Raw genomic sequence first — 12147 nt, 5'->3', positions numbered from 1 at the left:
CCTTTCTTTCTAAAATGATCTGCCGAAATTGTTGCAATCCCTATTACTAGCCTGTTCAACCTCTCTTTCGTGTCGTCTGAGATTCCCAAAGATTGGAAAGCAGCTGCGGTCATCCCCCTCTTCAAACGGGGGGACACTCTTGACCCAAACTGCTACAGACCTATATCTATCCTACTCTGCCTTTCTAAGGTCTTCGAAAGCCAAGTCAACAAACAGATTACCGACCATTTCGAATCCCACCATACCTTCTCCGCTATGCAATCTGGTTTCAGAGCTGGTCATGGGTGCACCTCAGCCACGCTCAAGGTCCTAAACGATATCTTAACCGCCATCGATAAGATACAATACTGTGCAGCCATCTTCATTGACCTGGCCAAGGCTTTCGACTCTGTCAATCACCACATCATCATCGGCAAACTCGACAGCCTTGGTTTCTCAAATGATTGCCTCGCCTGGTTTACCAACTACTTCTCTGATAGCGTTCAGGGTGTCAAATCGGAGGGCCTGCTGTCCGGGCCTCTGGCAGTCTCTATGGGGGTGCCACAGGGTTCAATTCTTAGACAGACTCTCTTCTCTGTATACATCAATGATGTCGCTCTTGCTGCTGGTGAGTCTCTGATCCACCTCTACGCAGACGACACTATTCTGTATACTTCTGGTCCTTCTTTGGACACTGTGTTAACAACCCTCCAGACGAGCTTCAATGCCATACAACTCTCCTTTCGTGGCCTCCAATTGCTCTTAAATACAAGTAAAACTAAATGCATGCTCTTCAACCGATCGCTGCCTGCACCTGCCCAACATCACTACTCTGGACGGTTCTGACTTAGAATATGTGGACAACTACAAATACCTAGGTGTCTGGTTAGACTAAACTCTCCTTCCAGACTCACATCAAACATCTCCAATCCAAAGTTAAATCTAGAATTGGCTTCCTATTTCGCAACAAAGCATCCTTCGCTCATGCTGCCAAACATACCCTTGTAAAACTGACCATCCTACCGATCCTCCACTTCGGCGATGTCATTTACAACATAGCCTCCAATACCCTACTCAATAAATTGGATGCAGTCTATCACAGTGTCATCCGTTTTGTCACCAAAGCCCCATATACTACCCACCACTGCGACCTGTACGCTCTCGTTGGCTGGCCCACGCTTCATACTCATCCACTGGCTCCAGGTCATCTACAAGACCTTGCTTGGTAAAGTCCCCCCTTATCTCAGCTCGCTGGTCACCATAGCAGCACCCACCTGTAGCACGCGCTCCAGCAGGTACAGTATATCTCTCTGGTCACCCCCAAACCAATTCTTCCTTTGGCCGCCTCTCCTTCCAGTTCCCTGCTGCTAATGACTGGAAGGAACTACAAAAATCTCTGAAACTGGAAACACTTATCACCCTCACTAGCTTTAAGCACCAGCTGTCAGAGCAGCTCACAGATTACTGCACCTGTACATAGCCCATCTATAATTTAGCCAAAACAACTTCCTCTCATCCTACTGTATTTATTTATTTATTTATTTATTTATTTGGCTCCTTTGCACCCCATTATTTCTATCTCTACTTTGCACATTCTTCTACTGCAAATCTACCATTCCAGTGTTTTACTTGCTATATTGAATTTACTTCTTTTTTTTACTTTTACTTGTGTAACTCTGTTGTTGTATGTGCCAAACTGCTTTGCTTTATCTTGGCCAGGTCGCAATTGTAAATGAGAACTTGTTCTCAACTTGCCTACCTGGTTAAATAAAGGTGAAATAAATCAAAATAAATAAATCAGCATTTGTGGGTTTGATTACAGGCTCAAAATGTCCAGCAACAGAACTTTCTTCTGAAACTCATCAGTCTATTCTTCTTCTGAGAAGTTATTCCATGCTATTCCATGCAAAAGATTGCCAAGAAACTTAAGATCTCCCTTCACTGAACAGCTCAAACTGTCTGTAATCAAAATATAAAGAGGAGTGGAAGGCCCTGGTGCACAACTGAGCAAGAGGACAAGTACATTAGTGTCTAGTTTAAAAACAGACTCCTCACAAGTCCTCAACTGGCAGATCCATTAAATAGTACCCGCAAAACACCAACGTCAACAATGAAGAGGCGACTCCAGGATGCTGACCTAGGCAGAGTTGCAAAGAAAAATCCATATTTCAGACTGGCCAATAAAAAGATTAAGATGGGCAAAATAACAGACACTGGACAGAGGAACTCTGCCTAGAAGGCCAGCATGCCAGTTGCCTCTTCACTGTTGTCGTTGAGACGAGTGTTTTGCGGGTACTATTCAATGAAGTTGCCAGTTGAGGGCTTGTGAGGCGTCTGTTTTTCAAACTAGACACTAATGTACTTGTCCTCTTGCTCAGTTGTGCACCGGGGCCTCCCATTCCTCTATTCTGGTTAGGGCCAGTTTGCGCTGTTCTGTGAAGGGAGTTGCTGATGCTCCAGATACTCAACTAGTCTGAAGAAGGCCAGTTTTATTGCTTCTTTAAATCAGAACAGTTTTCAGCTATTCTAACATAATTGCAAAAGGGTTTTCTAATGATCAATCAGCCTTTTAAATTGATAAACTTGGATTAGCTAGCACAACATGCCATTGGAACACAGGAGTGATGGTTGCTGATAATGGGCCTCTGTACACCTATGTAGATATTCCATAAAGAAATCTGCTGTTTCCAGCTACAATAGTCATTTACAACATTAACAATGTCTACACTGTAACTCTGATCAATGTGATGTTATTTTAATGGACAAAAACTATGTTTTTCTTTCAAAAACAAGGACATTTCCAAGTGACCCAAAACCTTTGAACGGTAGTGTACATATTACCTCAATTACCTTGACTAACCAGTGCCACTGCACATTGACTCTGTACCGGTACCCCCATTTGTTACGATTTTCTTCTTCCTCCTCTGAGGAGGAGTAGGAGAGATCGGACCAATGTGCAGAGAGGTAAGTGTCCATGTTGATACTTGATTATCACAAGAACACTAAATAAAATAACAAAGGAGAATGACCGAAACGAAAACAGTCCTGTCTGGTGTAGACACAAAACAGAAAACAATCACCCACAACTCAAGGGTGAAAAACAGGCTACCTAAGTATGGTTCTCAATCAGGGACAACGATTGACAGCTGCCTCTGATTGAGAACCATACCAGGCCAAACACAAAAATACCAAATCATAGAAAAACTAACATAGACAACCCACCCAACTCACACCCTGACCATACTAAAACAAAGACATAACAAAAGAACTAAGGTCAGAACATGACACCATTATATAGCCTTGCTACTGTTATTTTACTGCTGCTCTTTAATTATTTGTTATTTTACATTTTTTACTTACCAATTTTTTACTTAACACTTATTTTTCTTAAAACTGCATTGGTGGTTAAGGCTTATAAGTCAGCATTTCACTGTAAGGTCTACACCTGTTGTATTCGGCGCATGTGACAAATAACATTTGATTTGAAAACACACATTGAAAGCCAAAAGTTGTTGGTTTTGTGACTATTTACATTTTGTGTCTGTGTGTTTGTGCAGAAGCCGTACGCGTGTCAGATCCCTGGTTGTGTAAAGCGCTACACTGACCCAAGCTCCCTGCGCAAGCACATCAAATCCCATTCCTCCAAAGAGAGGCAGTTGAGGAAGAAGGTCAGTATGGAGCTGCCTGGACTCTGCCCTTAACAGTTATACCTGATAATCAGCTCCATCACACTTTGCAGTCAAAGTGTGACTGCAGTCTCAATGTCTATTTAGACTCTTTAGACACACTCTCACTCTCTCTCTTTCACTGCCTCTTAGTTTCCCCATTTACTGTACGTGATGGGGACACTTCTGTTGTATCACAAACACATTCCCTCGTACAGTACACTATGCCTACACATAATATTGTATACATCTTCTCTAGTTAGTTGATTTGCTTTGCTGCGTTGTAATACTCAGACTATTAAAGTTCCTGTTGATAAAAATCATCCTCATTAACTCTATCTTCGAGTTAAGGTTATGTAACCATAGATACTGTACAACCAGCCACAGGAGGTGAGTTGTTTCTATTTTTAAAAAAGTACAGTTTACAAATGCGCGCTCCCACATTCACAGCTTCTTTCATTAGCAAGTGACTTTATTCTCTGCTTGCATTTATGCTGATCTCTGTACATCTGTTTCTATGTGATTGGTCTTAAGCTGAGGTCATCTATTGACATGAGCCAAGAGGCATTAACGGACTGTCTAACCATCCAACCCCTGCTACCCAGCCTCTCTCCTCTGGACATGATTAACAGCAAGCTGGGCCAATCACCAATACCTTCCCTAGATCTCTACACAGGTAAGCATTTTTCACATGCATTGATGGTGCCTTTAGGACAGTAGTTCTGGCAAATATGGCCTTTCTAGAATGTGAAAGCCATGGTTTCGTACACTTTATATACAGAAGTATATGGACACCCCTTCAAATGAGTGGATTCTGGTATTTCAGCCACACCCGTTGCTGACAGCTGTATAAAATTGAGCACACAGCCATGCAATCTCAATAGACAAACATTGGCAATAGAATGGCCTTATTGACGAGCTCAGTGACTTTCAACGTGGCACCATCATAGGATGCCATCTTTCAACAAGTCAGTTCGTCTAATTTCTGCCCTTCTAGAGCTGCCCCGGGTCAACTGGAAATGCTGTTTGTGAAGTGGAAAGTCTAGGTCAACTACTCAGCTGCAAAGTGGTAGGTCACCCAATCTCACAGAACAGAACCGTAGAGTACTGAAGCGAGTAGTGTGTATAAATCAAATCGTCTGTCCTCGGTTGCAACAATCACTACGAGTTTCAAAGAAGAACTGTTCGTTGGGAGCTTCATGAAATGGGTTTTCATGGCCAAGCAGCCGCACACAAGCCTAAGATCACCATGCACAATGCCAAGCGTCGAACTGAGGGGTGTAAAGCTCGCCTCCATTGGACTCTGGAGCAGTAGAAACACGTTCTCTGGAGTGACGCTTCACCATCTGGCAGTCTGGCGGACAAACCTGGATTTGGCGGATGTAACTGTAACGTTTGGTGAAGGAGGAATAATGATCTGGGGCTGTTTTTCAACAGTTTTGGGAAGGGCCTTCCCTGTTTCAGCATGACAATGCCCCCGTGCACAAAGTGAGGTCCATACAGAAATGTTTTGTTGAGATCAGTGTGGAAGAACTTGACTGGCCTGCATAGAGCCCTGACCTCAACCCCATCAAACACCTTTAGGATGACTTGGAATGCCAACTGCGAGCCAGGCCTAATCACCCAACGTCAGTGTCCGACCTCACTAATGCTCTTGTGGCTGAATGGAAGCAAGTCCCCACAGCAATGTTCCAACATCTAAAGCATTCCCAGAAGAGTAGAGGCTGTTATAGCAGCAAAGGGGGAACCAACTCCATATTAATGCCCATGATTTTGGAATGAGATGTTCGACGAGCACATACTTTTGACGAGGTGTCCACATACTTTTGGTCATGAAGTCATGTTCTTATACTCCTTAGTTTGAGTCTGAGTTAAGAGGCTTATGCTGTGTGTAGCATTGTTCGGTGTATCCATATCTCTCCTTTGTTGTCTGTGTTTGATAGATCTGCTGACCAGTGGGCAGTCTAGCCACTGTGTGTCTCTATCCATCCCTTTCCCTCGAGCTGTTCCACAGGGCCAACCCTCCTCAAACAGCTCACACCTGGCTCTGCTGCGCCCCCAGCAGGACAGTTATAGGTATACAGCCACACAGCATAAAGACTATTATTAGTCTTCTAGTCTTTTCTTTTTTTTATTTAACCTTTATTTAACTAATCTATTTGAGTTCACCACATATGTTTTTTCAGCTGTGAGGCAATTCTAGAGTTTGTTTATTGTTGTTGCCGGTTTTACATTTATATGGGGAGGGAACTTTTGCATTTAGGATAAACAATTATTATTCGTAAAATTGTGTTTTTCCTATGGTTAGATTATTACAATTCATAGGCAGCTGTCACAACCTGGACCATGCTAAACTTCCCTGACTTCTGTCACTAAGTATGTGTTGCCGTTGTGGTTATGTGGAAATAATTTTCTAAGACATTTATGGTGAGACCATTTCCATTTTAAAACTATATGTGCCTAATATACTGTAATTCTGTTTTAAATGTAAAAAAAGTGTAAGAGAAAGTCTTGAACTAGAAAAGTGGATACCATTCATCATAGTTATATTTAGTCACATATTTATATCGCTGTAATGAAGTATTCTCACCATAAATGCAATAATCAATTTATAATAAACCAGTGGATGCGGCTGAGGGGAGGACGGCTCATAATAATAACTGGAATGGAGTTTAATGGATGGAACGGAGTGACTGGAATGGTATCAAACACATGAAAACCATGTTTTTGATACCATTCCATTCACTCCATTCCAGACGTTATTATGAGCCTTTCTCCCCCCAAACAGCCTCCACTGTAATAAACATATAGGAGAAGGAGTCATACAAGGATGTCTATAATTGCATTCAATGTTCCTTCCTTGAGACTGAGAATTCAGTCATTTTTCCAGGTCTTGTGTAAAGTTTGAAGAACTTATATTTCATGTGTTTCACAGTTATGACAAGTGCTGGCTAATGAACGTTCTGAAGTCATTGCCTTAAGAACTGTCTTTCAGTCTCACTCCCAATGATTTATCAAATCGAATGTTTTTGGTCACATACACATGTTTAGTTGATGTTATTGCGCGTGTAGCGAGATACTTGTGCTTCTGGCTCCAACAGTGCAGTAATATCAAACAAGTAGTATCTAATATATACACTAGATGACTGACAGGGGGCGCTGTTTTGAAGCCCTCGCAGCTCTATCTTGGCACCACCGCCGGTGTAAAAAGAGATTTTGGAAGCTATAGAAATGCATTTTTAATGTCACCATTTGTTTTTGCCACCTTTATTCTATTACAGACACCTTAATGCATACTTTTAAATGATATTATGTAAGATAAACATAAAGATAAAAAAACATATTACATTTTTTTTACTTAAAGTATAATTTTTTGGAATGTTCTGTTACTGTCCTCACTACAACAACAAAATACTTAAATATATGTACTATATATACAAAAGTATGTGGACAACCTTTTCAATTTGTGGATTCGGCTATTTCAGCCACACCCGTTGCTGACAGGTGTGTAAAATTGAGCACAAAGTCATGCAATTTCCATAGACAAACATTGGCAGTAGAATGGCCTTACTGAAGAGCTCAGTGACTTTCAACGTGGCACCGTCATAGGATGCCACCTTTCCAACAAATCAGTTTGCAAAATGTCTGTCTTGCTAGAGCTGCCCCGGACAACTGTGCTGTTATTGTGAAGTGAAAACCTCGGAACAACAACGGTTCAGCCGCGAAGTTGTAGGCCACACAAGCTCACAGAACAGGACTGCCTAGTGCTGAAGTGTGTAGCGCGTAAAAATCATATCTCCTCGATTGCAACACTCACTACCGAGTTCCAAACTGCCTCTGAAAGCAACTTCAGCAAAGAACTGTTCATCAGGAGCTTCATGAAATGGGTTTCCATGGCCGAGCAGCCACACATAAGCCTAAGATTACCATGCACAATGCCAAGCGTCAGCTAGAGTGGTGTTTAGCTTGCCGCCATTGGAGTCTGGAGCAGTGGAAACATGTTCTCTGGAGTGATGAATCACGCTTCACCATCTGGCAGTCTGACGGACGAATCTGAGTTTTGCGGATGCCAGGAGAATGCTACCTACCTCAATGCATAGTGCAAACTGTAAAGTTTGGTGGAGGAGGAATAATGGTCTGGGGGTGTTTTTCATGGTTTGGGCTAGGCCCCTTAGTTACAGTGAAGGGAAATCTTAACGCTACCACATACAACATTCTAAATTCTGTGCTTCCAAATTTGTGCCAACAGTTGGGGGAAGGCCCATTCCTGTTTTAGCATGACAATGCCCCCGTGCACAAAGTGAGACCCATACAGAAAGGTTTGTCGGTGTTCAAAAAACTTGACTGGCCTGCACAGAGCCCTGACCTCAACCCCATCAAACACCCTTGGGATAAATTGGAATGCCGACTGCAATTCAGACCTAATCGTCCAACATCAGTTCTCACCAATGCTCTTGTGGCTGAATGGAAGCAAGTCCCCGCAGCAATGTTCCAACATCTAGTGGAAAGTCTTCCCAGAAGAGTGGAGGCTGTTATAGCAGCAAAGGGGGGGCTAACTCCATATTAATGCCCATGATTTTGGAATGATATGTTCGACAAGCAGGTGTTCACATACTTTTGGTCATGTAGTGTATAATTTTGTCTTTGTAGTATTCTATTCATTCTACTGCTCCTTAAGGGGACTTCAAAGCATCTCACTGACCAATACATAGCTTCAGCAATCGAGGGTTTATATACATCATTGCTCTTTCCCCTTCTGGGTTACCGATTAACAGCGTTCTTGGTACTCTGCAGGGGACAATTATATCTTTATATAGTGACAGACCTTACCTAGTCCTGTTGAAATCTACACTCCCTTCAACATACTCTATTGATGGCTCCTGGCAGATACTTTTTTTCTGTCTCAGTGTGTCTAAGACATTGACAGGCAGATACAGTAGGGGTGTATTTAGTCAGCCACCAATTGTGCAAGTTCTCCCACTTAAAAAGATGAGAGAGGCCTGTAATTTTAATCATATGTACACTTCAACTATGACAGACAAAATTATTAAGAAAATCACATTGTAGGATTTTTAATGAATTTATTTGCAAATTATGGAAAATGAGTATTTGGTCACCTACAAACAAGCAAGATTTCTGGCTCTCACAGAAATCACTTTAAGAGGCTCCTCTGTCCTCCACTCCATTACCTGTAATAATGGCACCTGTTTGAACTTGTTATCAGTATAAAAGACACCTGTCCACAACCTCAAACAGTCACACACCAAACTCCACTATAGCCAAGACCAAAGAGCTGTCAAAGGACACCAGAAACAAAATTGTAGACCTGCACCAGGCTGGGAAGACTGAATCTGCAATAGGTAAGCAGCTTGGTTTGAAGAAATCAACTGTGGGAGCAATTATTAGGAAATGAAAGACATACAAGACCACTGATAATCTCCCTCGATCTGGGGCTCCACGCAAGATCTCACCCCGTGGGGTCAAAATTATCACAAGAACAGTGAGCAAAAATCCCAGAACCACACGGGGGGACCTAGTGAATGACCTGCAGAGAGCTGGGACCAAAGTAACAAAGCCTACCATCAGTAACACACTACGCCGCCAGGGCCTCAAATCCTGCAGTGCGAGACGTGTCCCCCTGCTTAAGCCAGTACATGTCCAGGCCCATCTGAAGTTTGCTAGAGAGCATTTGGATGATCCAGAAGAAGATTGGGAGAATGTCATATAGTCAGATGAAACCAAAATAGAACTTTTTGGTAAAAACTCAACTCGTCGTGTTTGGAGGACAAAGAATGCTGAGTTGCATCCAAAGAACACCATACCTACTGTGAAGCATAGGGATGGAAACATCATGCTTTGGGGCTGTTTTTCTGCAAAGGGACCAGGATGACTGATCCGTGTAAAGGAAAGAATGAATGGGGCCATGTATCGTGAGATTTTGAGTGAAAACCTCCTTCCATCAGCAAGGGCATTGAAGATGAAACGTGGCTGGGTCTGACAATGATCAGCATGACAATGATCCCAAACACACCGCCCGGGCAATGAAGGAGTGGCTTCGTAAGAAGCATTTCAAGGTCCTGGAGTGGTCTAGCCAGTCTCCAGATCTCAACCCCATTGAAAATGTTTGGAGGGAGTTGAAAGTCCGTGTTGCCCAGCAACAGCCCCAAAACATCACTGCTCTAGAGGAGATCTGCATGGAGGAATGGGCCAAAATACCAGCAGTGTGTGAAAACCTTGTGAAGACTTACAGAAAACATTTGACCTCTGTCATTGCCAACAAAGGGTACAAAGTATTGAGATAAACTTTTGTTATTGACCAAATACTTATTTTCCACCATAATTTGCAAAAACATTAATTAAAAATCCTACAATGGGATTTTCTGGATTTTTTTTCTCATTTTGTCTGTCATAGTTGAAGTGTACCTATGATGAAAATTACAGGCCTCTCATCTTTTTAAGTGGGAGAACTTGCACAGTTGGTGGCTGACTAAATACTTTTTTGCCCCACTGTATGTGTTTTAATGGCATCACTGATTGCATAATGTTCGACTCTCTGACAATGTGTCAGACAATGGTGAATAGATGGTTATATTTCTCATCCATCCCGTTAATGTGGTTTGGTTTTTTAAACGTGTTCACATCTACTTTCTGTGAAGAGAACCTGCAGGCCCAGTTGCATCTGTTGGGCAAGCAACTTGCTATTTTCTATTCACTTTGAGTTCCCGTTGGCACAGTCCCTGTAGCCATGACTGATTCAAATGCCTCTCCCCTTTTCTCTATTTTTTTCTCATCTGCAACAAATAAGTACTTAAACATTGGTTGTCATGGCTTTATGGCAGTAGGCTCATAGTTAGAATAATCTGATTAAAATAAAGCACACTTTTCTCCCATTGTGAAAGACTCCAATAGGCTTTTTGTGGCACGCTGCATCTCAGCTGTGAAGAGAGTTGTTGAGAAGAGGTTTTACAGGTTGGGAATTGCCAGCAACACTGTTGCCTGTTCAGCTCACAAAAAAACATAACTTTGTCCATGCACTTCAAAGACGGTGAGAAGGAGGGTTTTCTGTCGTTTTGGGCAGCCAGATGCTCATGGCTTCTCACTGACACTGATTGTCCTGGTAGCAGCGGTAGGCCGCAGCATTCACCACAGGATTCTAGGTACACAATCAGCCATTGAAAGCGTTGGTCATTGGTCTCAAGGGCCTGCATTAGTGGAAGCTATAGGCACCAACTTGAGTGGCTCAGGAATTCAATAAGTGAATCATAAAATCTGAAAAATACCATTCAGAGGCTGTGGGAAGAGAATTGCTGTTATTACCTTTCTAGATGTTAAATCGATTGTAAAATCCCTGTTGACATTTTCTTCACTGCCTTTATGTGATTTTGTTATTCACTCATTCAACCTGTTCATCGTTATTCCCTTAATCAATTGCATTGTAAACACCTCAATTATTTTAATTACACTTGTGCCAGTAAGAAAAATGAAAAAGGTTTACAGCTACACAATAAAAGCATTCAACCAACTCATTGTTTTGCCTTCTGAAGCATTTTCTTATCTCTTACTTTCTGATGCTTAGTTTGGGAAGAAAAAAAAATCCAGTCTGGGCAACAACAAAAAAACAAACAGGTCATTAAGATTTCTCTCACATTCCGTCTGCTAAATAAGAAACTTCTATCTGTGCTTAGTTCAAATTGGTTATTTAAAGTCGGTTAAGTGTGCTATGTTACTATGCCTCAGTTACGAAGTAGCTGCCTCTTAAACAGACGTCTTCTTGTCAGTGTCTTTTGACTGAAAGAGCTGTCAGTAGTTTGAGGCAGAGTGGAGTTCACGGCATCATGATATTGTGCAGTCGGTATGCAGATTAAATTATAGTGAGCTCCAAAAGTATTGGGACAGTATTGAGACAGTGACACACTAAAATAATTGGTTGGATGCATTTGCTATTTGTTTTGGTTGTGTTTCAGATTATTATTAAATAAGAACATAATATGTTTCTAAACACTTCTACATTAATGTGGATGTTGCCATGATTACCGGGATTATGATATTTGTATGTCTAACTTTCTCACTCATCATTATTCACGATTCATTCAAGATTATCCGTAGGCTAATCATGGAAACATCCACATTAATGTAGAAGTGTTTAGAAACATGTTATATTCTTATTTACAACAAAAGTGACTCCAAAATGACACCATATAATATTTACCATTTATTTCTATTGGGCACAAAATAATCTGAAACACAATCAAAACAAATAGCAAATGCATCCAACCAATTATTTTAGTCACAAGCTTGATGTTGGCATTGCGTTCTATGAATATGGGACCAAATGCTTAACGTGTTACTACTTTAATACACATAAGTGAATTTGTGTCACGTTCTGACCTCTATTTCCTTTGTTTTTTGTATTTATTTAGTATGGTCAGGGCGTGAGTTGGGTGGGCAGTCTATGTTCGTTTTTCTATGTTTTGGGTCAGTTCTATGTTTTCGGCCTAGTATG

At 41.6% G+C, this 12147-nt stretch overlaps 1 protein-coding gene across 14 annotated transcripts in view; it reads left to right on the top strand.

Annotated features, from left to right (window-relative positions):
* The window catches only part of LOC110537153 (zinc finger protein GLIS3), a 118987-nt gene that overhangs the window by 99710 nt on the left and 7130 nt on the right, over positions 1-12147 (top strand). For 5 of the 14 annotated variants that reach the window (XM_090191970.1, XM_090191968.1, XM_021622972.3 and 2 more), the window contains 3 exons: positions 3537-3647; positions 4179-4320; positions 5588-5720. In XM_090191970.1, the coding sequence (XP_090048096.1) occupies positions 3537-3647; positions 4179-4320; positions 5588-5720 (386 nt within the window). Of the gene's footprint in view, positions 1-3536; positions 4321-5587; positions 5721-12147 lie in introns of those variants that run through there. The other 9 variants (XR_016484927.1, XR_016484928.1, XR_016484931.1 and 6 more) reach the window with 5 other exon arrangements.

The sequence above is a fragment of the Oncorhynchus mykiss genome, chromosome 12 (assembly GCF_057628025.1).
Source record: "Oncorhynchus mykiss isolate SJ-2025 chromosome 12, ASM5762802v1, whole genome shotgun sequence".
Classification (NCBI taxonomy): Eukaryota; Metazoa; Chordata; class Actinopteri; order Salmoniformes; family Salmonidae; genus Oncorhynchus; species Oncorhynchus mykiss.
The sequence above is the reverse complement of the archived record's forward strand: the minus strand, read 5'-3'. Positions and strand labels throughout refer to the sequence as shown.